Consider the following 27,769-nt stretch of genomic DNA (forward strand, 5'->3'; position numbering starts at 1 on the left):
TACACCTAGTGTACCAATAATATCAAAAAATAAGATTTTGTTATGTTTTGCGAGAGCGTTGAGTTGTAGGTTACTTATCACTCAGGTTTTTAATATTTCACGACGGATTTTGCGAGAGGATGATTATGAATCTAAAATTAACGCGCAAACTACCGAAGCACTGAATCACCATCGAACTATGACTTCTAATTCGAGACGATAGCGAAAAGCACGGCGGCTTACGCGTTGGCGTAACAACACGCAAATGCCCGACTCACTTAGTTTTCGCGGATTAAAAATATCATTGTTCGTAATCGTCCATAGTTTATTACGTGGCGATTGTGGTGGCAATATTTATAATTCGATGCGATAATTTTCTATTTATACATCAACATATTTAAAAAAATAAAAAACTAAACGTTTTATTTGTTTTTATAAACTTTTATGCTTTTTTTCTTCTAAATTTAATTTAATGAAAACGGCTGTAATTAAAACACTGTCGTAAATGTCTACCTTACAATGAAAGAAAGCAATAAACACGCATGCCAGCGAAATTGCGAAAACTTTGTTGTTGAACACAACACGTTGCGAAAAAGAAAAACATCCCAACCGGCCGGCCGGCAAATAAAAAACAAAACTTGCTACATCCACAGGATTACTCTGCAGTTTTTTTTTATAACATAAACTCTTAATATATGATTGCTGATAAATAAGGTGACGGTGTATCGTGTTACCCAAAAAAAGCGCGATTTCATCTCGAAAAACCAAAACGACAACGGTGTGCATAAAGATATAGTACCCAGCAGCAGACAGCCGATACATGGGCGACGAAAATAGCCGGTGCGCTCACGTTTTCACGTTTTCTCATTTTCTTCTAGCACTTTTGGGCAGGCGGGCGCGAAGGACGAAGAAAACCGCGCGCAGGCGACAAAGAGAGAGTTGGAAGCCGGCTGGACGCGGCGGAAGGTGGGCCGTGGTGGAACACCTCATCTTGCCGCCCCACCAAATTCACGCGCGAGGGTCGTGTGCAAAAACTAGTGCATAGACTAGGAGCAACGCCGGCCTCAGGCACCTCATTCGAATAACGGTGACCAGTCAGTGACAGATACTAGTCAGCCGTTTTTATTTAGTTTTTTATTTGTTAAATATTTAACAAGAAGTGTGTGAAAACGCTTCGCCGAATTTAACGACCAGGTACGCATCTCAGCCATCCTCTGATTGCAAATAATTCATTGAAATAATCCCGCCGGCAGCGAAAAGAGCCGCAAAAAAAGAAAGTGTCAGTGCTTTAATCTTAATAGTGCTTCAGGAGAAAGAAAAAAGTCGAAAGAAATTGCCCGAGTGCTTCTAATCACAGTGCTTCAACCTCCAAAGTGCCGTTTTAAGAGCTTTTCACTAGCGCATTCTCAACATTAACAGCTACTTCCCCGTACGCATGGATTACAAGTGCTTAATTAACCCCTAAAAACCAACAAAAAGGCTTGCTAAGTAGACTTAACTGCAAAAAATTTGAAAATTTGGGAATTTATTGCGAAAATAATTGAAAATTTTGAAAAGTCCTGACACACTTGGATGAGTTTTGATTCGGGTTACCTGCCGAGGTCGTCAGCGTTGCGCTTCTCCAAATTTGGCGTGCGCGTACTTGGCAAGAATCCAAAGAGAAAGAGTCGGCTGCAAGTCGGCCGCGCGCTTTTTTCGGCACTCGCACGCATGCGATCTAAATTTAGCCGGCGATGTGCACGCGTTGTGTGCCTTACTATCGCGTATCACCATCGCAGCTTTGACTTTCCAAATCTATAATTCACTAACGCCGGCGCGGTACGCCGGTTATCCAACACTTAGTCGCCGCTTGCCCTCCGATTTGGACAAGCGCCAAGTGTGTAAGATCTTATTACATAAAATCTTCCAGTGCAAGGCACTAATAACATACCAGCTTCTTTTGATCATGTTATTCGAAAGAGTAAAACTTGCAAATATTTTCATTTAGGCCGTTCAAAGTAAACGAGAAACAGTCAAGATGCCTTTCAAGCCAGTTGAAAACCCAAAATGCCCCAAGTGCGAAAAGTCCGTCTACGCGGCCGAAGAGCGCGTTGCAGGCGGCTACAAATACCACAAGTCGTGCTTCAAGTGCGGTAAGTAACTACTCTTGATTATTATATTACTCACTCAACTCAGCGCGATTCCAAATTTAGATAGGTATTATTTAATTTATACTCGAAAAGGAAACGTGATTGTGCAATAAAACATCTGGAGTATTCATGGATAACCTTATAAGGATATTTTACTATGACTTAATTAATTTCTACAGGCATGTGCAGTAAAATGCTCGACTCGACCAACTGCGCCGAACACGAAAAGGAATTGTACTGCAAGAACTGCCACGCCCGCAAGTACGGACCCAAGGGCTACGGCTTCGGCGGCGGCGCGGGCTGCTTGAGCATGGACACCGGCTCCCACTTGGGCGGGTAAGTGTCGAAATGCGTTTCACTATCTCACAATCGACCTCTTAAAAATTAAAAATTAATCTCAATGATTCTAAACCGCGCGCCAAATACAAAAATCGTCTAAACTATCGGGCATAAAATCGAACAACAGATGATAGGCTGTTAATCAATCAGATTTGAGGGCTTTTCCTTATCACCCCCTTGTTGGTTCAATTTGCACCGAAGTCTAGTATCGCAAAACACCAAGAAAACACTAAAAAGCAAGCTAACACCTCTGATTACACGAAAGTAGCTGTAAAAATGAAGACGAAATCCGATCGATGATTTAAATGTTTAAAATGAGGAATATTTGCTTTGTTTTATTTTTGGCTTTATAATCAGATGTGTTATGCGCTTGCTTTCACTTCTCATTTGATTATGATTTTTATTTGAATATTTTTTGATTGCCTCCTTTGGAAGCCCAAATGTTTTTTGTTTGTTTTTTTCTTTCTTGTGTCCGTTTTTTCGTCTTCCGAGATTTGTCTTGTCTTCGACTCGTTTTTTTTTTGTTGATTCGTTGTCATAACTGTGAACATTTCAGTCTGTTGAGTTTGTGCATGTTGGTGACACTGTGTCCCTGTTTGTTGTTATAGCTCCTCGTAGGAAATCGACATCGGGGATGTTCAAATATAACAAAACTTCAAATTCGATCTAAATCTATCCAAAACACACACACATAGCAATTTGATGAGCAAAAAAGTGCGCACAAGATCGCAAAAACGGCTTGTTCATTCTCACACACAAAAAATGCTCTCCTTATTTATAAATTTAGCTTAAATTGCCTTGTTCGAACCCTTGCCCCTCGCTTTCCTAGAGACAAAACTTTTAGAATACAAACAAAAAAAACCTAACTTATTGAAGATGAAAATTTATTTTTGGTATGCTTTGATAAAACGAAATGAATTTGTATAAGATTTGATAATGAGTTTACCTGCACGCACACAGAACACACTGGATTTTGTTGTTTCCGACCAGTCCGCAGATTTTTCGTAACGTATTTTGTTACTCTGTAATAATTTATTATGTGTTGTTAGTTAAGTGTTTGTTGTCTTGTACGTTTAGCTTTTTTATAAGTTACGTTTGAATCTCAGTTTCACATTCACCACAGAACAGAAACAGCGTCAAAAATTATGTAAACGTTCACACCGATTGCTTAGGACAATAGATTTGTTATGATTAGCGCTTATATTCGGTTGAATTGAACAGAAAATTTTAAGAAACAAATTAATAAACATTGATGTCAAATCGACAACTGGCTGGATTTATTATTTCTCAAATATTAGCCGATAGAATGCCGAAAATAAGGGCAAGAGCAAACACTAATCGTGTTCGGTTTTAAAAATTTTTAATACGAAAAAAAAAATTGCTCTGATTTTCGAGCCATTTTGAAACTAATCCCGTCCTGATTCCTGCAACCAAAGGATTTAAAGTGAAAAAAACACAACAGAGACGCAAGAAACAGCACATAACTGCACAGAGAAAAAAAATTATAATTCGGACGAGAATTGATCGCAATCTTCACAAAACGCGGCCGGTTTTTTGGTGAGATAAAATTTTTGTCAATCTTTTCGTTCTTTGACAAAAAGAAAAACGCATGGCTTCTTCGTTTCGGTATTAATACGACTTTCATTGAATTAATCGATCTAACACACACCGATTGGGGGCACTTTACGCAACAAGTTTTTCTTGTACGTTGTGTAGTTGACAATTTTTTTGGCGAATAATCTCTGCAAATAACGAAACGCATACACGCATTAATCGATTAATCCCAGTAAAATTAAAGATTGATATAAACACTACGACTGCGAACGACGAATGATTTGATTAAGTGTTTTCCCTATTCGATCACCATGGGTGTGGGGGATAGGGAAGCTGCCCTCAAGTTTGAAACTATCTTTTCTCTCAGACATCTCTCATCTCTTTTAATGATACACATAATTTCGTTTTCGTAATGCATAATTGTGTTATAATTGCCATCCAATTACTTAACAATTTGTTTTTGTTATTATTTTGTATTACAACACTTGTAGAAACACACACAGAGCACCGTGGTTCATTGGCTTCCAGAAAGCATATTAAAGCTTCGCTTAGTTTTGTACAGACTCACTCTATTAGTTCGTAATAAGAATAAAAATTAACCCAACATGGTGTGTGACTTAACCACTCAAGTGGTTTGCTAACAATAAACTAAATATTCGATTTGTGTTTAGAGACCCGATCATGAACCGCGTGCCCTTGACGCCGCCGAAGGCCATGTCGAAGGCACCGGACGGTGAGGGCTGCCCCCGATGCGGCGGGTTCGTCTACGCCGCCGAGCAGATGTTGGCGCGAGGCAGGGTGAGTATCCGGCCGCACATGTTTGTTGCGTACACGTGAAGTGTCTCGTGGAGAGGTGATGATTAAACGCATCTATCGCATATAAATTAGGGATGGCACAGGCGATGCTTTAAGTGCAACAATTGCGATAGAACATTGGATTCGACGTCACATTGTGACGGCCCCGACGAGGAGGTGTATTGTCGAGGTATTCAACCAACACACTTTTCATGCGAGAGAGAGAGATAACTCACAATTTGTTATCACATCATCGTGTTTTGATTTTTGAATGCGATATCAAATTGTGCAATGATATTTACAAAGTGTGGTAATACTCAAAGATTCAACACTTTGTAAATGATCAGTTTTTTTTTTCCTTTTTGTCGACATTTTTGTCACCAAACCGAAACTTTTTTTGATTGGCAATGTTTTTGTTTTTAATTTGGGCATGGAATTTACTGTATGTACCTGTGTCGTCCGTGTACTCTACCAATTTAACGACAATCGACGACTAGCGCACCAATGTGTACATACACCATCAAACATGTTCGTTTTTGTCCTCCTTTTAAACTTGTATTAATTTCTGGTCTTGTGTATGTCTCTCCACCACACCACTGGATGCTCACATTTTTTTGATGTTTGTGTTTCTGTCCTCTTGTTCCAAGGCTTTCCACAAGTCTTGCTTCAAGTGCGCTGACTGTAAAAAGGGACTGGATTCCATTTTGTGTTGCGAAGGTCCTGACAAGGATATCTATTGCAAAGGTGTGTGTTTCTTTCGAATTAACCATTTAACCATCTGACTAAAACTGGTTTATTAAAATTACCAGGTTTTAGTTGTATGAACGGGTACCCTGTGTCAAATTTTTTCTGGTTGTACAAGTTTGTAAAATGGGTGCCCGTTCGGGGGTTAAAGAATTAATCATTGTTGGATAATTTAACATGCCCATTGTATGTCACCCATGATTTTGTCCGACTTTCCAATTTATAGTCTGCTATGGTAAGCGCTTCGGTCCCAAGGGCTACGGTTACGGCCAGGGCGGAGGCACCTTGCAGAGCGACTGTTACGCCGACTTGTACGTACCATTTCGTTCGTGTGGTTGACTGTCTGTTGTGATTTCTGGCGCTTCTCACGAGCTGTCTGTCCTCCTTTTAGCACTCTTGCGCGCACGCCTATTGTACATCGTGTGTTGTCAATCATACAATCTCGCACACGCACACACGCGCCTGAATTTGATGGTTTGCGGCTTCTGATGTGTGTTTCCCACTAGCTTGCTATGCGCAACGCTTTGGTCCCAGAGGCGTCGGACACGCCGGTGGCAATTTCCTTGGCTTGATGTCAGATGCCTCGGATATAGATGTGCAAAGGTACTGACACCCTCGCTTTCCTCCTTAAATAAGTCTCCAAAATGCAAAGCTAATTTATGATTGTGATATAGTTTATATGGGATTGTTGATTGTGCTTGTGTTTGTGCAGTGAGCAAGCTCCCAAGACGACCGTCATCGACACTGCCAAGATCAAGGCCCCACCCGGCCAAGGCTGCCCTCGCTGCGGCGGCGTAGTATTCGCCGCTGAGGAGGTGTTGGCCAAGGGCCGTCCTTGGCATCGCAAGTGTTTCAAGTGCAAGGACTGCACCAAGACTCTCGATTCGATCATCGCTTGCGATGGCCCCGACAAGGATGTCTACTGCAAGACCTGCTATGGCAAGAAGTGGGGCCCACACGGTTATGGTTTTGCTTGCGGCTCTGGATTCCTTCAAACCGACGGTTTGACGTAAGTTACAACCCTTTTCATCCTCTAAACCAGCTTTATTAATGATATATTTATAGTGAGGATCAAATTTCAAACGCACGACCCTTCTACAACCCCGACACGACCTCGATCAAAGCCCCTGAAGGGCAGGGCTGTCCCCGCTGCGGCGGCATGGTCTTCGCCGCCGAGCAACAGCTCGCCAAGGGCACAATGTGGCACAAGAAGTGCTTCAATTGCGCCGAATGCCATCGTCCACTCGACTCAATGCTGGCCTGCGATGGCCCCGACAAGGAAATCCATTGCCGCGCCTGTTATGGCAAACTTTTCGGCCCCAAGGGTTTCGGCTTCGGCCATACCCCCACTCTAGTATGCGCCGATGCCACCGCACCAGCACTGCACTCCGCCAGACCCAACTCCGGCCAGAAGGCACCAGAAGGCCAAGGATGCCGTCGTTGTGGCTACGCTGTCTACGCCGCTGAGCAAATGATCAGCAAGAACGGCGTGTGGCATAAGCGTTGCTTCGCCTGCTGTGAATGCAGCCGCAGTCTCGACTCTACCAACTTGAACGACGCACCCAACGGTGAGATCTACTGCCGAGGCTGCTACGCCAAATTCTACGGCCCGAAGGGTGTTGGTTTCGGCCTGGGCGCAGGCACACTGACGATGGCCTAAATCTCTCCAAACTTCTTTTATTTACTCGTCCAGCAATGATCCACTTCGCCTAACGCGCAATCATCGCTTGTCTATTCAACATCGTCATCCAAAACAACAACAAATCAACCCAAAAATACAACCTGACCAAAAACCATAAATGACAAGTAGGCGAGCTTGATTGTGTCATACCATAAGCGACTTGCTTGACTTTCTAGGCTTTTACTTAATTTATTTTTACTTTAGGGCTATTTTACCAAAATACTTTGTTAACGTGTGTGAGTGTAAATTTTTTGTACGACTCCTTTTTTGCGTAGATAAGACTTATCGATTAATTACTTGATTACTTACTTGTTTACATAATTATTCTTTGGAGAGTGTGAGGAAGGAAGGGTGCGCATTATTATTATGGGGTAGATATTTCAATGTTTTTCTGAAGACTCTAACATCAAGATTACGAACGAATCGCAAACTTAAAAAGAATGCAAAATTCATGATACTAAAACTATTAAACTACGAAATAATGACGAAAATCAAAGATGAATTTCGAACGTGTTCGATTACGCTGATTATGCTATTCTGTCACTGTACTTGTATAAATGTTATTCATGTATTATCAATCAATTATTAAAAAAGAACAACAAAATCTTTCCGTTTTTCTTTTTATTTTTGCTACTTATATCAGTATAAAATAGTTGCGGTGTGTGTTGGGTTGCCTACGTTAAATGCGTGTTGTAATACTCTTCGGTTTCATGTTTCCGTTCTTTCGCTGAATTCAATTGCAAAGTTTTACATGTTTTACGGGCTTCACCTCAACTTGGCTTTTAACTCGCGAGCGGGGGCCGATTGTGGTACGTACGCCAGTTGGTTTTCATTAAAACGAAACGCATCGCGGACGAAATTGTAATTAACTTCGGGGCTCGCGCACACGCGGGGTGCGTGTTTACCGCGTATAATTGCATTCGCTTTAATTCTCGACGTGCACGTAATCGCAATGTAGCAATGTTAAACGTATTACCTCTTATTACACCAGCGCATTTCGTAACGTAATGTAAATGCAAATTGTGGACGCGCATGAAAAATTGAAACAAAAGAACACGAAACCAGATGCATTGCTGCGCTGGAGTAGAAGCGAGTGCGCAAAAACTTCCAACTGTGGAGAATTAAGAAATTAACTTTGTTTTTTTATTAATTTCTCGCGTGCTGGACGTGCGTTTTGTTGCACCCTTTTAATAAAAGTGTAACTGCCCACGGGTTTCTCGAAGAAATAAAGCCAATGACCGAATTATTATGGTTTCGTCAAGTTAAAAACTGTTTACTGCAGTTTTATTTCGTCAATGTTTAGATGATTGACCTTGATATCATTATCAAAGACATCCACTTACCTCCTATAGCTGCTTGGGCAGGAATCATTGAAATGAATGCATACTAGGTACGTGGTATATTTATTTTCTTTGCAAGCCAACTCGTCGAACTGAAACAAACAAGTTTTTTAGATAAGAAACGTTTGTGGTGAGGGGGCAGCACCGTACAGACGCTTGCAAAAATGGTGACTTGCTTTTGTGCAATAAAATTAATCAACTGTTACAAATTATAACGATTTTAGTGGTTTAGACAATAATTTACAACAATATTCACATACCTCGTCAAGAACAACCCACAGTAGTTCACTGCACAATTATTTTAAAGTATTTGCACTAATTCGTGACATCTTTACACACAATTGTTACTCTTAACACGGCCGAAACTGGAGTAAACAATCTTTTAGTTTTTGTAGTGTGCAGATAAGTAGCGTTAGTGGTGAGGGGGCAGCACTGTGCAAACGCCAGTAAAATTCAAATATTCAAAATTCAAACTTTCGTTATTTTAATAGTTTGAGTAGTAATCCCACAAAACAATTTAATAAATATAACATTTATGTTAATTTAATAAGTAATTTAATTATTTCTAGCAGTGCAACCCGCATAAACAAAACAAAACAGCTAAAAATATTTTGATGTATTGTTGGTTGCCTTCAAAATTCATAGAATAATTTGTGAGCATTTTAAAACGTGATACCATAATGAAAGTCATAAAGATTGGTTTAATTTGAAACCGAAAGTGAGAGCCAGCGGCGGCGGCACAGTCGCGAATTGGTGGCAAATGTAAGTACGTGCAAGCGAGTGTTGTTGCGCCCGGCTTTAATTAAAATCGATGGTTCGACGATAATGTGGCCACGCTGCTGCCGACGCCACACACAACCCGCCCCCACGCTGCCTCCCGGCGGCGCGTGCATGCGAGCGCGGGAACGTGCTTCAATTAATATTTTAATTGGCCGGCAGCGCGCGTTATCGCGGATCGCCGTCGCGTTTACATTTCGCCATCTGGCCGAGCGCGAAAAAGCTGCCAAAGCCGCCACCGCGCCCTCCCCGCCGCCGTCGAACAATTCCGTGTGCGTTTTTGCGACTTCACGAATCGAAAGCGCGCTCGCTCGAACACATTCCATTCATTAATTCATCAGATTTATTAAAATCTAAAATTTCAATTTCAACCGCCGCCCCGCATACAAAGTTGTAGCTGAGTAAAACTTGTGCGCTGGGAAATTGAATATTTCGTTGTGTGCGTGCTAGTTACTACGACGGGTGGCAAACTTCTTGTTTTGTAGTTGTATAGTTCTTGATTATAAATGTTTGTTGTAGGATGGAGAAATCGAGAAGGCGAGCACGGTCCGAGGCCGGACACGAAGACGACGACGCCGTCGTCGAGGATGAGAGTTTGCGATCGGCCCGTCGCGCCGCCGTCATCAAGACAACAAGGACGTTTAATTAATTTAATTAAGCACGAAATTGGATTTCACGAACGGTGCCGACCATTAACGTTCACGTCTATAAACACGACGAGTACGAGGATGGAACGATGTTTTGATGCTTTCTCGTCTTTCCTTCATCTTCCAGCATTCTACACGATGCAATTGATGTTAACATTTACACACTGCATGTTCTAATTACTGCCTGAAACATAATTATTCATTATTTCATCAGAAAATTACAAAGAACGAAAAAGGTTATGGGTATGTTGGGTTGCATATATTTAGGCGCACTACACACACTAAACAAGCTATAATAGTCTATGTAACAATAAAAAACAAGATGATTTCTTCTTTTTTAGATGTTATTGGTCACTCCTGGTTGTTACCAGATGAAGTTGGACGAGTAGCACACCCCTAGGTAACATATGTTACGCAAAGTCATTACATTTTATGGACTATCCATTTTATATAGACACAATTCCTTCTTTTTTTCTGTTTTATGCCACGTGTGCGCCTAATTTATTACTGTTGTACAAATAGAAATATTAGAAAATATTAGATTCGGTAAAAAATGTTAAGCGTATTTGTAAAACGTGTGTTTTATTGTTCTTCTTGTCGAGTTATTCAAGTATCGATATCCTTGTGTTTCTTCACAAGGAATCTTTGCGTCGAGCGGCGTCGAAAGTTCGTTTATTGCGTGCACATAATCGATTTTACAGCACATTAAGCATTCTGTTCTGCTCTTCCTGCAAAAGAGAAGCGAGCGGCTTGGAGAAGAAAAGAAGGTGCTCGACATTTCGTCGCCACCCTTGGCGCAAGGACGTTTACATACGAAATTACCTTCAATCGTTTCGCGTTCAATCGTTTGCGATTTTATTCAATTGCCAATTGGGGGAAATTTCAATACTGTACGGAAATTAACTCTGATGTAAGAATTTTCCGTTCACAGCAAAAAAAAAACAGTTTCCAAACAGGAAGAAAAACACGCCGAATTCAATTCTTATAAATGCATAATGTGCAAAGTGAAATTTGAAATTTCAAAGATGGAAAACAATACCATTAGGCTATATCTGAATAACATGTTGCACGAACGTAAGCCAAACACATTCGGCCATAAAATGCCGCAAAACTCACAAATTATACAAGCGCGCCGCCGCCGACTGAAAGCCGCGCGCGAAAGGTGGCGGCGCGTTCACTTAGGAAAATCGACTCATACATATACGAATCGGAGAGTGAATAAAAGGTTCCGCCGCGTGCCAAAAACATCCATACTGCCACTGCCGCCGCCGCCGCCGCAGACGGAAACGGAAAGAAAACAGAAGTTGGCGCGGCGTGCGCGGTAGGCAATTTCCAGATAGGTTTTAAAATTTAAGTGGCGGCGGCTGCGAGCACACGCGCCGCGCGTTAAACAACTTCCAGCCGAGTCGTGGGGGCGGCGCGAGAGCAGCAACGAATTAAAGTGGAAAGTGGAGAGCGCGCGGAGCAAGAATAAAGACGGACGGCGATGGAGCAAAATGCACACACTACTACACTAGTATACTATGTCCTGGAAGTCTGCAAAATGTATTTAAGACTTACGGAAATAAGAAATATTGTATAACAAGTGCATAAAATACAAATTTGTGGTAAAAATTGAATTTTGAGGGTTTTATTGAATTTTTTTGTTTTTTGATGTTTTAAAAGAGATAATTTTACGCACTAGTGCTTAAAAATATATTTTTATTCATTTTTTTGAAAACTTTGGGTTTGTTTAAAAAAAATTTGTGGAAAAATACAATTTTTACAGGTTTTGTTTTAAATTTTTTGTTTTTTTTGCTTTAAAAAGTATAAATTTACACACTAGTGCTTAAAAGTGCATTTTTACACATTTTACTTATAAATTTTGCTTTAAGTCCTTTGCTTAAATAAAAATTTTAGGAAATTTATTATTTTTGTTTTTTATGTTTTAAAAAGTATAATTTTACGCCCTAGTGCTTAAAAGTATATTTTTACACATTTTGTTTTAACTTTTTGCTTAAAGTTCTCGTTTAAATAAATAAATGTTGTAAAATATTATTTTTACAGATTTTTGTTAATTTTTTTTGTTTTCTTGCTTTAAAAGAATATTTTTACGCACTAGTGCACAAAAGTGTATTTTTAGGCATTTTATGTTCATTTGAATAAAAATTAATGTTAAAAATATTACTTTTAAGCATTTTTTAACAAATTTTTTTATTTTATGATTTTAAAAGTATAATTTTTCACTCTAGTGCGTAAAAGTATCATTTTTTCACATTTTATTTTCACTCAAGATTTTATTTGTAGGCTCTTACCTTCCTAAGTAAGTCAGACAGTTCGGACACACATCACTTTTTGCGCCCTCGCCTTGAAGAGATGCCTCACGTAATCTTTAACACCGCCGCCCCCCCCCTGACGTGCGCCGGCGGCGTTTCATGTTTCATGATGTTTGGAGTGCGCGTTTGGTCACCCCACACGTAACTTATATATGTGCTACATGTCTCTTTACAAACACGAGCAAACCTGTGTAAAAACAGCGGTACCTACACTATGCAAATACAAAATGGTCGCAGTAGAAATAAAAACGGAAGACTTAGAAGGGTTGAAGACGTCACTTTAACTCAACGACTTTAGCACTCTGCCAAAAGATCTGAAAAAAGAAGCGCTTGCGTGCATCTCACAGCATCAAAGGGGCAGAAAGGTCAAAGCGCGCGTCATGTCTGGTGTCATTATCATACTTGAAATCGTCCTTAACACATGTAACATGCATCAGGACACCGAAGACACCACACGAAAGTTACACTCCTGTCGCGTTCCATCATCCGTCCCGAAAAGCTCCGGTGTAGTGGTGTAGTTTCTCGAGTTGAGATGTTCGGGTCCGTTCTCGTCCTGCGCGGAATGCAATATTAATCAGAGTGGAAGCAAACGACGAGAACACTGCATTAAGGTAATGGACATCTCGTGTGTGCCGGTCGTCCTCTCTTCCCTCGGCTTTCTTTGCTTGCTTTCAACCCGCTGCAAAGAAAAGAAAAGTACATTTCCACGGGGCGAATGTAAACACGGGCGGGCGCAGGCTGGCAGAAGAAAAAGACAGCGCGGCGCATTAAGACGGCAAAAAGCATTAATGCACTAATGCCGTTAGGAAATCAACTAACGTATGCAAATGACGCCCGCGCTTGACTGCAGCCGGCTTTTTCCGGACGATGATGGCAAACAGTTCTTTGTCGGATTGCGTCGCATTGTTGTTTGTAGACGCGCGAAAGCGCAGGGGCAAAAAGATACTTCCGGTGATATTAAATCTTAATTTCGAAAGCTTTTAGCTTAGTGTCTTAATATACACATAATTGCACTCTTCATATTTTTCTTAATGTTACGACACTAATGTAAAAATCTCGTCAAGAAAATTTTTGTTTTTCGAAGAAAAGGAAAAGTTTTTTGCATCAACCTAACCTAATCTAACCTAACTTAATCTTACATAACCTAACATCACAAAATCAAACCTAATCTATATTAGCTTAATCTAACCTAATTTAAGATGACATAACCTAACCTCACAAAACCAAACAGCTAACCTCATCTAACTTAATTTAATTTAGTTTTACTTAACCCAACTTAACTTAATCTAATCTAATTTAACCTAACTATATCTTACATAACCTAACCTGACATAACCTAATCTAATTTTACATAACTTAACCTAACTTAAGCAGATGTCACTTAATTTAACTAAACTTTGTCTAACCTATTTTAACCTAATCTAACCTAACTTAATGTTACATAATCTAACCTCACAAAACCAAACCTAACCCAATCTAACCTAACCTCATCAAATCTAATTTTACTTAACCTAACTTAACTTATTCTAACCTAATTTAACCAAACTTAACCTAACCAAATCTAACCTAATTTTACCCTGCTTAACCTAACTTAACCTAACTTTATTCATAACCTCTCTTAAAATAAATAATAGCAATTTATATGCAGTAAATTACTAGTTAATTAAACGAGCAATTATTCACCGTTTGTTTACAGTCATATTAAGACACCGCGTGAGTAATTAAAACTTAATTGTCAAGCGTATTAATTGTATTTTATTGGTTTATTATGATGGCGATGCCAAGACATTGCGATGCGCCGCACGACGCTGGCGATAAATTTGCATAAAACATGCGAGCGCACCGATATTGAAATATGTATCAAATCATCCAGTTATTTCGTGTAATTGACGTGCACGCGCGAGGTGTTTTTAATGAAACGCGGCGGCGTTTTAATTGGAATCGATTCGAATTTACCTACGAAACGCGAATATCGTACATTTTTATTACCGTCAAAGTTTATTCAATTAAAACGAGAAAATAAAAAAAGAGCTGTGACAGATTTATATTGCAGTAATATACAATATTCACATTTTATAATAATAATTTCTATAAATTATAAGGAAAATCATTTGCATTTTAATTGTTTGCGCGCGCAATTTATTGTAAACTCAGACGTAAATTAATAAATTAATGCGTTTATGCAAATCGGTGATTATAATTTAATTTATCAATTATGCGACAATGATTGCGAAAGTAATTAACGTAATTTCTTATTTAAAAAAATAACTAATTAAACTATTTAATATAAAATTTTCACTATGTTCGATACTTGTACGTCAACTCAAAGCATTGGCTCTTCAGCTTTTATTGCTTTTAATAGTATATTAAGTATCAAGTGGCTAAACAGGAACTTTACTCATGAGATTGATTGACAACGAGTGTAACAAGCATTTAATCAATCGAGTGTTTAACAACGTTTAGCCATGTGATGCTTACGCTATTTTTTCTACTTTCACTCTATTTTCACGTTGAGGTTTTTGTATTTTAAATCATTGAAATCATAGAAATGCGCATGCGTAAACTCCATCCCGCAAATAATGCTCGTAGATAATGGATATAACTCACGGCTTGGCCGTCCGTATATAATAACCGTGGAAAAACTGAAGCTTTATAGGTGAAAGTAAAAAAAAGTAATTTTTTGATATTATGAAAAGTTTTCGTAATTCCTGTGACGTAACAAGTAAATTTTATATGAAATTATGAAGAAAACATTAGAAGTCAAACATATTTAGAACACAAGAGGGAAAACACACGAAATGAATAAAAAATACGCAGCGCTTTCCCAAAAGTTGTCCCGTTTACCTTTTGGTCGCCTCCATGCCCTTTGTTTATGCATAAATAAACTTGACTTCCAAGCCTCTCCACTTATTTTTATTCCACATCCAGAAAACAACAAATTTCCCCGGATTAATTTTTCAAAACCCAACTTTTTGCGCGTTTTACGCTCTTCGTGTGTGTTTTTCCAGTTAAGTTAATGCGACATTGATGTATAAAACAATGACGCAGAAGCGGAAATAAAAATAAGTGTCGCATTCTTATTGTTATTGTTGTTTTTATTTTGTTTGGCTGGTTGTAGTGAAGAAAAACGCATTCGAGCCAATGATACATGAAGCATTGTCGATTATAGGAGCATATCTGCACATGGGACGATAAAACAATAAAAAAGTGAGGGCATGGGGAAGGCGTGTAAGGAAATGAAGTATGTATACTTTGGACAGTTCGGAGGAACGACACATTTGTGAGTTTCGGGCAATAAAAGTAATAAGAAAGCCATTCGAATAATGGAACTCGCGGGCGATAAACATTATTTTAATAAAGCTCGTTTATGGAAAGTTATCGCCGATAAAACTCGGCCAAACTCAAACGGAAAATTGTTTTCTTGTTTAGGATCATTTAATTTAATTGTTTTACGTTTTATATCAAACATAACACGCAGGAAACCATTTTAAACGTAGAATAACCAAATTTAAGATATGCAACCACAGGTACATTAAATTTAAAATTAATTTTTAAGTTAATAAAGCGATAAATTTAGTTTTTAAACTAATAAATTGACAAAACATAAGATAATTTATTGTTTTTTTAAAGAAAATTGGGAATATTTTACTTTTGAAAGCATAATAATAAAATTTTTGCGTTTTATATAAAGCATCACATGCACAAAACAACTTTAAAGCAACGCAACCTAATATTTTTGCTTTTTACTATATGCAACCCAAAATACAGCAATTTTAAAATTCATTTTCTAAGTCAAATAGACGATAAATTACGTTTTTAAGCCAATAAATTGACTAAATATAGGATATTTTTTGTAACTTTGAAAAATATTCACAATATTTTGCTTTTGAAAACCTAAAAAGAAAAAAAAAGAAAAAAGAACAATTTTAAAGCAACATAACCTAATATTTTTGCTTTTTACTATATGCAACCCAAAACACAGCAATTATAAAATTCATTTTCTAAGTCAAATAGACGGTAAATTTAAATTTTAAGCCTATCAATTGACAGAATATATAGATATATTATAATAATTATTAAGATTATTAGCAATATTTTGCTCCTTGACGAAGAAATAAGTGAAAAACTGAAGAATTGTAATGGAAAGTGCGCTGTTTGTGCTTTCTGCGTTCGGTGCGCGCGCGATTCGCGCTCCTCGCTTGCTGCGCGCTTTGCGCTTCGCCCCCACATTTCCTATCACCGACCGACGACAACACAACCAGTTCAGTTGACTGCAAGTCGTCGAGCAGTGCGGGCGTGCGCGAGCTTTCCTGCGTCCCAGCAGCTTACGCCAACAGACAACAAAGTCGCGTGTCGATCAAAACAACCAAATAAATCTCATAAAAAACAAAATATTCCTCAAAATACTCTATAAAACTATAAATAATAAGTGAAACTTGATAAAAAGTGTAAAACTTTGCGGATATAAACACAAGAAAACAACAAGTCTTAGAAACTAATTGTACAGATTCATAATTTGCAAGGTAAAAAAGTTTTTTCAATAAATAATACGCGTCTTGAATTGTCCTCGACGGATTTGTGCTCATACTTGTCTCGTCAGCCTCCTCGGAACTTTGCATCACAGACACACAATCCTAATTACGTTAGATTTCCGCCTTGCGGAGAGGAAAAACCGCGCCGCAATGGCACTGCGAAGTGAACAAAAGTGAATGGAAAATTCAAAAGGATTACGCTGCGAGCGGCGAAACAAAAAGTGAGTGAGAGCGGGCGCGTGCAAGCAGCGGGAAAGTTTTCGGCGTCGAAAAGGTAAGTGCTTTATATCCTGGCCGAGGGTGGAAGCGGGAGAGGCAAAGCGTGGCGGGTGTGTGTGTGTTTGTGCGGTGCCGGCATGCTTCGCACGCCGCCGCCGCCGCCGCACAATTGCTTTCGTTAATTAATAATTTTAATTAAATTCGACTAAACAATATTACATCCCTCGACGCCATTATGCACTGCGCGCATAGGGGCATTATGTGTGTAGGGGGGCGGTTGAGGGGCGGCGTGTCGAGCGTGTGCATGCACGAGGGCCCGTAGAGAGGCATCTCAGGCGCGGAACGGGAATGCGTCATTCGATTGTAAAATTAAATTGTGCGGTTTATGGGGAATTTAACTGGCTAGTAAGTTTGGTTGCGTTCGGGGATAATTTGTATCACATATTTTGAAAATTTAAAACAATTTTTTAGTTTTTATTAATAACTTTTAAACAAAACACGCTACGTTAATCATCTCTTCGCTATTCTCATCCACATTAAATCCCACAAATGAATTGCAAAAAAGAATCAGTCTAGCTCATTGTGTCGACGCGTAATTAATTAAAAACCGAAAAAATAAATAATCGTCGCAACTTATTTTTGTGAATTTTAATTAAATAATTTGCCTAATTAAGTTTGTAATGAGATGAAAAGCTTTCCAACTCACGTCCAAGTCTTATTTCAATTAGAAACAGAAAAAAAAAATTCACGCTCCAGCCGCAATCAACGAGTTAATTAACATCCTTTCGCAAATAAACTCATAATCTCGGCAACGGCAGCACAAATAAAACCAGCTTTAAAAAGTCGCGGTTAACGTCGGCGACACAACAATAACGCTAATCTGTTTAAATGTTAATGTAACTCGATACTGAAATTCAAATTCCATCATCACACACCGCAGCAGGTCGATCGATTTCAAAACGGTTTCATTATCTCCAACGAAAACAAAAACCAGTCGCCCCGCTCTCGTTGCATAAAATAACAATTAACGATTACGTTAATAAGTTGATTAACTCGCGCAGCCGTTAAACGAGAATTAATACGTCGCGTACGTGTTAATTGTGCGCTGGCGTCCGCGCCACATTTGCATTTTTCATTATCTTAACGACTTCATTTCGCTCTCTGTCTATATTTTAAATTTAATGCAACACGGCGAAATTAAAACGTCGCCGTGCTGAGGAGGAAAAATCGAAGAACAAGCAGCACACGAAAATGTAAGAATAATGCGAGATTTTAATGCTAATCTAATTAATATGCTAATGACTTAATTACTTTAATGCATTACTTCATTAAAGGCAGACGAGGCTATTTTTACATTTAAAATCCATTCACGGCGATGAGATGAAGATGTAAATAATTTATATGTAGGTATGTATATACATTAGGGTGTCCGTTATTTCCCAAAATGGATTTTATTTTTCAGACGCCCCCCAAACTTTTAGATTTTGACCTAAAAAAAAATATGAGACTCATTTCAGCCCTTAAAGTTGATATTAAACCGTGCCTAAATCATAATCCTTTTCCCATTTAAATAACATGGGATTTTTGCACTTTTTACAGTTATTGTTTTTTTATCGAAACAAATATAGCTAAAAATACCGCTGGAACATATTTTGTCGGAAATTTTACGCTCTACAAAAAAGGTCTGAATACTTTTTTCGATAAAATCAACCCTGTAAAAATTATTCAAAGATTAAGTCGCGTTGTCGATACGCGATTATTATAACGTAAACTCTAGTTTCGATCAATTGATTATAGGTGGCGCAGTTAGAATTTGCTGTAAATGAGATAAACTATGTGTATAACTTTAATCGCAAATAACTTTTACAGGAATGTTTTTAAGCAAAAAACCAAAGAGATCATTTTTGTAGAGGGTAAAATTTTGCATTAGAATATGTCTTTGTCGAAGCTGTAGGTTTATTTACTTTGGAGATAAAAAATTAAATGCAAAACGTCAGGAAATCCCATGTTATTTAAATGAGAAAAGGATTATGATTTAGGCACGGTTTAATATCAATTTTAAGGGCTGAAATGGGACTCATATTTTTTTTTAGGTCAAAATCTAAAAGTTTGGGGGGCGTCTGAAAAATAAAATCCATTTTGGGAAATAACGGACACCCTAATATACATAGTGTCACGTGACATAACCGTATCTGGAAATAATTCGTGATTTGACAGTGTGGAGGTTAACAAAGTTTAGGTTGACGTGCGCGTTGAGTAAATTCGCTTCGCATGAAGATGCCGCTGCTGATTGGCGATTATGCGCGTTGAATGCGCCTACCGAGTGCGCAACCCATCACACAATGGAAACAATGCTCTCTGTGTGTAATGAATGGTATTACTGACCGTTGTGATTAATATCCTTTAAAATACATTGAATTTTCACTTGATATTTTAATTATTTTATTAAATTCTCTTTAAAATATACTTAAAATTAATTTTTATTTGTTTTATTGACGTTTTCGGTTGTTTTTTGATGATTTTGATGCTTTGGTTGGGTTTTTAACAGACTGTATAGAAGATAATGACGCGGCGCGTTGTTGTCGGCGGCGGTAATGAGCTTTTCACGTCGCTGCAGCGTGTGCGGGCGCTTTCCTCATTAGCGCCGAAGCTTGCTCATCCCCCTGGCCGACGATACCACGTCCGGACGTGTAATGTGTAACGCGCGCCGAAACGAGGATGCGCGCTGGCCGAAGGATGCAGGACGCAGGACGAACACGCAGTCGATGTTGGCGGAAATGGCAAACAAGCGCTCGTTAGCTAACAACTATCAACTTTTTTATGAAATAATTACGTGCAAGGCGGAAAATTGCCAACGAAAACACACAAAAATAAAATTTATTCGATTTTTATTGGTATTAATAAATAGTTGGCTAATTAATATGAAAATTTAACTAATTATTTTCGAGGACGTTCAGCACACGACGCGTTTCAATTCTATTGATGGCAATTAACGTTTTTCTCTACGTATTGCCGGCGGCGGCGCAACTCGGGCGCAATAATTGAGTAATTAGCTTATGCAGACGAGCCAACTAACGAGTATTAAAGCAATAAATTAAAACCTTCGATTTTACGCGCTGCAGCAGTCGCCAATTTACGAAATTGCGGCACCACCCGCCCCCCATTATACTCGCACATATTTTTACGTTAGACTCGATTTTCTATTGCGGGCTAACCGCGTAACGTAACGCTTTTAAACATATTGGTTTTGTGAGGGTGGTGGTGGTGGTGGTAGTGATGGTGGTGGGTGTTGAGTTCTTGGTGAACGGCTGCACGACCGCCCCGACCGCCACCGCCACCATCGACGCAATCACCATTAATTGCCAATTAAACTTAATTAACTATTATTTTCCATCCTTTCGCGTCGCGTCCGCTGCGCAGTCATCCGGGGACGACTCGATGCGATTGCCAGCCGGGGCGAATAAAAGATATAAAAGGAATAAAAACAGACGCGCGTTTAATTGTTACGCCGCGGCCCCAGGGGGGTGGAAAAAAAATTGGATTAAAAAGTCGTTTGCTCATTGATTGATTGCATTCTAATTAGAAGTAATTACCGGATGCTGATATTTATCTCATTTCGAAGTAATCAAAATTGATGAACACCCGCGCATGCGCGCAAATAAAATTTATATGCAATTATAATTACACTGCATTAATAAAGTAATTAATGGAACTCACGTTCGGTTAACTACATTCCATTGCGTTCATTAATAAACATTTAAAAATGAATGTTTGAATAATGAAAAACACACACAACGTGCTGGAAGTGAATGATAAATTAATGGCACAAAACATAAATGAATAAACGAATATCATTAGTGTTCGGTCATCGTTCACTTGTAGGAGTTGTGTGCGCGTGTAATGACAGAAAGGTAAAGTTATTGCTTTTTTAATTACAAGAACGCTATCGCGGCGTAGTTAGAGATACAAATATGCGGGGTGGGCATTAATGGAAACTAATAGATCATTATTCGTTAATCAAATCATGAAAATCATTAATAACTAATAATTGACCGGACAAATGTATCGCATCAATAAATAACGAATTGACGGAATTACTGTAGAGCCCGATTAGGTCGATAGCAATAATTATTAATTAATTACTCGAAAAGTAATCAACAAACATTAATGATTTAAAAGTTTAATTGGGATTAAATTACGGATTTAATTATGTATAAAAGTTAGTGATTTTTCTATTTTATTCAAAGATACAGGTGATTTTGTTTGATTTTTAGAATTTTTTTACAAAATCAAATTTTAGTCTTTCATAACTTCATTTACCTATAACAAAGTGATAAATTTGATTAAGAAGTTTGATAAAGAATTTATTCCTGAATATATTTGTGAAAGAATTATTCTTTTATCGTTAATAGTTTTTAACGCGAAATTAACGCTGAAAAATTATCATTTATTTGTGTGATATTGTTCGGTTTTTATAGTTTTTTACTTAATCAAATTTTATTTCATCATAACTTTTTTAATAATAAAGTGATAAACTTGATTTTTTGCACTTTGATAAACAATATATTCTTGAATCTATTTGTGAAAGATTTATTCTTTTATCATTAATATTTTTTATGTTATCACAAAAAAATGATCATTTATTTGTGTGATTTTGTTAGATACCTATTTCTGAATTTTTACAAAATCTAACTTTATTTCATCATAACTTTATTTTATAATAAAGTGATATACCTACTTGATTTTTTGCCGTTTGATAAAGAAGTTATTCCTGAATATATTTGTGAAAAAATTATTCTCTTATCACTAATAATTTTTGAGTTATCACTGAAAATGTTACTTGTTTGTAATTTGTTTGCATGCTTTAAAAGTGGTTTAAAATTTGTAACAAGAAAACAAATTGGAAATGTAAATGTCAATTAAAATTAAACTCTCTGTGTGTTCCGCATGTGTGTGTAGTGCGTAACGGCATTCGACACGCCGTGTGTACTCACTCCAGTTGTAAGCGATCAGCATTTCAATTGCTCTCGCATTACGTACAACAGATTTCCTCTCACTGCATGCGTGGTGTTTGTTCGCGGTAAGTGCAAACGTCGCGGCGCTATTTTTGCCACCATTTGCATAATACCGAATGCACAACGTGCCTGCGATTGTACAGCTGGTTTTATAATCTGTCGTAAATGCAATATGTACCGATGCACAAGTGCAACATAACACAACTACAAAACTACATTATAATAATATTTATTTATTATTTTTCGAGTGAACGACTTTTGAATGATTTTAATTTAAAAGCTTATCTTATAGAAAATTTTCCGAGGATTCAGAATTTTCAATCCGTTTGTTTCTATCCCTTTTAGTTTTTGAGATATTGGGAATTTAAATAACAAAAATTTTCTGTTTATTTTTTTTTGTTTTGATCAATTATCGACTGATTAAATTTTAATAATTTGATGCGAAAAGCTTATCTTATAGGGAATTTTTCAACGATTCAGAATTTTCAATCCGGTCCATTCTATCGCTTTTAGTTTTTGAGATATTGGGAATTTAATAACGAAAAAGTTGAAGTTTTTCTCTTTGATTTTTTTCGTAATGATGAATTATCGACTCATAAAATTTTAATGATTTAATTTGAAAAGTTTATCTTATAGAGAATTTTCCGACAATTTAAACTTTTCAGTCGGTTTCTTTTTATTGTTTTTAGTATTCAAGATATTCGCGGTCCAAGTGTCGAAATTTTGCATAAACATTCTGGACACCAGAATAAATTCATAATAATTTAGGTTATAATGAAGATTATTGTTAATTAATTAAATAATTATTTATAAATAATTATATATTTTTAATAATATTGCAATTTTAAGAATTAAATCTATTTAATTATTGTGCTATGATTCTATTATGACACTGCTTGAAATAATTATTACGCACAGGTGTAATACCTTAATTAAACCGGCAGTGGCAATTCCTAATTAAATATTTTTAGATGCAGCCGAATGCGACGCCGGCGCATGCGAAGTTAATTTGTTTTTTCGTTGCTCGCTGTCGCTTACCAACCCGGCTAAGCCAGTCGGTAGCTAAATACCGTAGCAGCTAGCCTGCATTGTTATAAATTTAATTTAATTAGAATCGCAGTCGTAATTTAGTAATTGTCTAGTACTTACATATTCTAGTCTATCCTGGTCTATGAATACGCTCGCACGGGGCTCTCGACTAAAAATAACATTTAATTAACATTAGATGCAAACCAAGAAATTAAATTCATAAAATACTCGTAGATAACAAATAGTGAATCGTGAATCTTTTGTTTAAAATCGCTATTAATATTCAGACATAGAAATACCAAGATTAATTAAACAATTAACTAGGTATTAACAAAGTTATTAGCAATTAGCGGATTGGAATAACAATTGCCAGCCACAAATCGATTAATATAAATGTCATTGGGTAGAAAACATGCTAAACATTTACTATTTGTCGATAATAATGATTATCTAACCTCAAATGTGCATATTTGGGTATATTATTGCAATTAGGCAACACACAATACACGTAAATATTCTCTATTGAATAAACAATATGACATTAAATTTTAATACATTAATTATTAAAAATTTACAATATGTTTTGCGCAATTCCCCTAATTACTTTTAAAATATACACACGTTTATATTTTTAAATAATTAACCATCGAACAATAATTGACAATAAATACGTACGTATAGTTTAATTGGCTTCGTAATACAAAGCCCGCATGCGGCTGAATTTCGAAACGTACCATTATATAAATTACACGCGAATAATAACAAATAAATCGGTTATAGCTAATAACTAATTGGCGAGCCGAAGTAATTTATATGCAAATTAAATCGCTGATTTACGCACACATTCATTGGCGAGTTATAAAGCAAACGGTCTACGGTCGAAGGTGCAATTAGAAGTTGAATACAATGTAAACATAAAACACATCGCATTATACATTGTCGGTCGGGATCGGTGCGCGCAACGCAACGCAATCGAGGAAAATTGTTCGCCGGTGAGCGCGAGCCGTTTAACTGCAATTAATTTGCTGACTGACTGACGCTGCGCGAACGAAACTTCACGTCGATAATTAGCAATTCAACAATCTCGCGAGCGAATTTAATTAAAACTGGTTAATGTAAAGTGTTTGCGAACTGCATCGACTTCAATCCCAGCATAAATACAAACAGATTGATTAGAAAATCATTGATTTAAGGTTGGATTTAATAAAATATAGGATTTTACATGCATAAAATATTTAATAGCTTTTCTTATAAGGAATTTCTCACAGCTTAGGAATTTTCAATTTGTTTGTTTCTATTAATTTTAGTTTTTGAAATATTCGCAATTGAAATGTCGAAAAATTAGAATTTTGTGAAAGATATTTTTTTAATGCTCACCATAATTATTTTAGTCGATAAAATATAGTATTATAAATGCATATAATATGTAAATAGCTCATCTTATAGGCAATTTCCCGTAGATTAAGAATTTTCAATCCGTTTTTTCATATCGATTTTAGTTTACGAGATATTTGCAATTGAAATTCGAAAAATGAAAAAATCATGGAAAAGAATTTTTCTGGTGAATATAATTATTTTGGTGGATAAAATATAGTATTATAAATGTATATAAATATAGCTTATCTCATAGGAAATTTCCCGTAGATTCAGAATTTTCAATCCGTTTGTCTCTATCGCTTTTAGTTCACAAGATATTCGCAATTAAATAATCTAAAAATAAGAAAATCATTGAAAATATGCGATTTTTTTGGTTATTTTAATAAAATCCAACAGATATCTTTGGAAATCTTCGATTTAACATTGAATAAAATAAAATCGAGTATTTTACACGCATATAATATTTTTTTCTCTTGTTGTTGTGCTCGCATCTTAAATATTTCTTAATTGATTTTATTCCTTTCTTAGCAAGATTCCTTATTTGATTCCGACGCCGATTCTTATAATTCTTTCGCGTCCCTATTTTTATCACTCGCTTTGGTGAATATTGGAATGGCGAAATTGCGTCCGCCCGGCGACCAATTTCTTTAATATCGGCAGTACTCTAATATCTAAGTACGTATATTACGTATGTAAAAGCGCGTCCGGGCACGGGGAGAAATGAGAATAATGGCATTTATTACATTACGAGCGGTCGCATTGTCCGAAAATGCAATTTATCGCGTGCCCGGCCCGCCGCATTGTTAGTTGTGCTTCGTAATGCATTTTATTGAGCGTTTTCATTGCGTTTTTCGATTGGATTTTTATTGTTTAAGCTGCGCAGCTACCCACCCAACGCACTGTTACTTCAATATTGCATTCCATTCATGCACTCATCCATCGTTTTGTTTGTTATGCATTTCAAGAAATCACTTGTTCGATTTTGCACTCGAAAAAATCCATTTTCATACAATTACTCATTGAAAATGATTAAAAACCCGTTAAAAATCACATTAATGTCCATCATAAATCATCCGCCTCATCCTCCCATCATCCAACATCTGCGCATCAGTGCCTTAAATCGCTTTAAACAGCCTTAAACGCTTCATCTGTATCCAATTTAAATTCGTTATTAAACTCTTTGAGTCTCTGACGTTAAGTTAAATTCGTTCTACTCGCCTTCACATCGTGCTTACCATCATTGATATTCTAATAGTGGTGTCTCATTGGAAATTCCAATTATTAGCCATCGCACGCCGTTAACGAACATATGGGTTCGTTAAATAACGACACATCGACGCGACGTAAAACAAAAGCGAGAGAAATCCGTGAGTGGATGGCAGACGAGGAGCGACGGCGATGAGATTATTATGCATGAATCAAAATCAAATGCTAACTAAACCCAACTTGGCTTCAATCTTCTCATCTACATCTATATCCCCCCCGCAACACATATGCATATAAATAGTGAACGCGTCGAACATGAATAGTGTTAATATTAATAATGTGTTCGCGTCTCCGTCGTTAAATTAGATATTAAGCTGAGTCACATTAATATACAGCGTGTTTTGGAAATTTATTATTTATGTCACTATAACTTTTAATGTCTCAACCGATTTGATTAATTTTTTCAAAATTTATTTGTTATTAAACTGCGGTGATTTTAAACTTTAAACCACAAAAAAATTTTGGAGAGATTTCAAGAAAAATTGAAACATTTAAAAATTTATAATTTTACTTATAACCCAAGACTGGCTATGAAATAAGGTTATGTCAGTTATTGGCAGTTAGTTTATCATATGATTAACTAATGAATTTTTACTTGAACATAGTGTATATTTATAATTGCATATATTTTACGTGTAATAATGCCTCTTAAGAGTTAGAGACGTAAATATATACATTACCAACGTGTGGGTGTGATTGCGCGCATGTGTGTGTGTGTGCAATAACGAGGTGCTGTGTAACGAGGAGTGTTTTGAAACTCATCACGGAAATATAATTAAATCGCGCGCGAGGCCCCGCCGCCGCACGCCTCCTCCTTCCGCCGTCGCGCGCGTCGCGTTTTCCGTCTTATTTGCATATTAATGTAATAATCTCGCACACATTGACCGACGGACGCATATGCTGTGAGCGATAAACAATGTGTTCTAATTTTATTTTCATTTTTTCTTCTCAAAAAATTAATTGCTATTCAACTTTATATACACACTTCGTACTAAATGTATAATTGGTTGCCTAGTGTCACTTAATGACATTTTTCTGAGTGTTGAATGTTAATTTTAATTAAAACGTCTGCAAAAACATGTAATCAAGTATTAATTATAATTAAAATGTGTTTTTCGATGTTTTTCTTCTTGTGTTCCCATTCTTTTTGCGTTTTTTGTGCGCACGTTGAAAACATATTAATTCCCACTTCAATGGCCGGCGGCGATGGCGGCTGAAAGCCTCTGACGTCTCGAGTAATAACGATTTTTTGTGCTTTTATTACCCGCGGAATTTGTTTTCATTTTCAAGTGTTGCTTGCGCGCTCGCTCGCAATTTAATTTCGTAAATTGTTGATATAATTTACCGAACAATAAGCTCTCTTTCGCGCACGTTCGTCGGCTGGCTTCGGCGGCGCAGTAATTAACTTTTAACGCGCACGCCGCTCAAGCGCTCCATAGCTGCCGGCTAGTAGCGAGCCACCCCCGCACCACTTCTCCATTGCACGCGCACACGTCGTCAGTAATTGTAATTCATAAATCAAATTGCATAAAAACGCACCACGAAGGAAAAACGTTTCGTTCATTGCTTATTACACGCCCGTACGAATTTCCACCACGCTACGTAAAAACACAACAAAAAAGCAGCACAACGCGAAAATTAAATAAAAACTAAGAGGGCACTTTCGACAATGTGTTGCTGAAATTTCAGCGCGAGCCCCGAGCGCAAGCGGCGGCTTTAAATAACATTTATGATGTTACGGCCCTAATGGCGCCCGCTTCATGCTGAATTACAACTGACGAACGCGCGCGCTCGTAGATTATATCCGCGTTTTACATCCGTCGACTGTAAATTGCTCACATTAAAAAATCCGCCGCTAACAATTAATAATTGCATACAATATGTTCCGTTACTCGGTTTTTAGAAAATAAGTACCAGCGAAATATTTTATAGAATAAAAGTTAATTGGGTGCATAAAATGTTTAGTATGTTGTTGTATGTGCGGAAAATGCCGGATGAAAAGCGCGCGCTGTCGAAGAAGCGAAACGAGCG

General features: G+C 37.4%; 2 protein-coding genes and 2 long non-coding RNA genes across 12 annotated transcripts in view; 3 read left to right on the plus strand and 1 right to left on the minus strand.

Moving 5' to 3' along the window:
* The first annotated feature begins 1,013 nt into the window (after window positions 1-1,013).
* On the plus strand, window positions 1,014-7,825 carry LOC135791612 (muscle LIM protein 1-like). 5 transcript variants are annotated; one of them, XM_065302055.1, is made up of 8 exons: window positions 1,014-1,173; window positions 1,967-2,111; window positions 2,288-2,444; window positions 4,673-4,799; window positions 4,890-4,986; window positions 5,767-5,851; window positions 6,253-6,549; window positions 6,606-7,825. In XM_065302055.1, exons 2-8 carry the CDS (start codon window positions 1,997-1,999, stop codon window positions 7,198-7,200), a joined length of 1,473 nt encoding a protein of 490 aa, XP_065158127.1. In that variant the 5' UTR covers window positions 1,014-1,173; window positions 1,967-1,996; the 3' UTR covers window positions 7,201-7,825. The 5 variants fall into 5 exon arrangements, 4 of the variants coding, with proteins under 4 accessions (XP_065158127.1, XP_065158126.1, XP_065158128.1 ...); XM_065302054.1 differs by lacking the exon at window positions 4,890-4,986 and adding an exon at window positions 5,444-5,540; XR_010548089.1 differs by lacking the exons at window positions 6,253-6,549; window positions 6,606-7,825 and adding an exon at window positions 5,444-5,540.
* Window positions 7,826-9,560: 1,735 nt separating this feature from the next.
* Window positions 9,561-10,318, plus strand: LOC135792070 (uncharacterized). The gene is made up of 2 exons (XR_010548193.1): window positions 9,561-9,800; window positions 9,858-10,318. It is a non-coding gene; the product is annotated as an uncharacterized lncRNA (long non-coding RNA).
* A 1,919-nt stretch (window positions 10,319-12,237) lies between these two features.
* LOC135791589 (uncharacterized) overlaps window positions 12,238-27,769 on the minus strand; it is a 33,289-nt gene continuing 17,757 nt past the window's right edge. Inside the window, exons 3-4 of the long non-coding RNA XR_010548057.1 lie at window positions 23,216-23,264; window positions 12,238-12,979 (exon numbers count right to left, since the gene is read on the minus strand). This is a non-coding gene — a long non-coding RNA (uncharacterized lncRNA). The remainder of the gene's footprint in view (window positions 12,980-23,215; window positions 23,265-27,769) is intronic.
* The window catches only part of LOC135791587 (LIM domain only protein 3-like), a 45,239-nt gene continuing 34,023 nt past the window's right edge, over window positions 16,554-27,769 (plus strand). For 3 of the 5 annotated variants that reach the window (XM_065302023.1, XM_065302027.1, XM_065302026.1), the window contains exon 1: window positions 16,555-17,106. The gene's annotated coding sequence lies outside the window, so the exon portion shown is untranslated. Of the gene's footprint in view, window positions 17,107-27,769 lie in introns of all 5 variants that reach the window. The other 2 variants (XM_065302028.1, XM_065302025.1) reach the window with 2 other exon arrangements.

The sequence above is a fragment of the Atheta coriaria genome, unplaced genomic scaffold, assembly GCF_025399875.1.
Source record: "Atheta coriaria isolate IRGN ID8LTWV9N9 unplaced genomic scaffold, Caltech_Dcor_3.1 hic_scaffold_5_pilon, whole genome shotgun sequence".
Classification (NCBI taxonomy): Eukaryota; Metazoa; Arthropoda; class Insecta; order Coleoptera; family Staphylinidae; genus Dalotia; species Dalotia coriaria.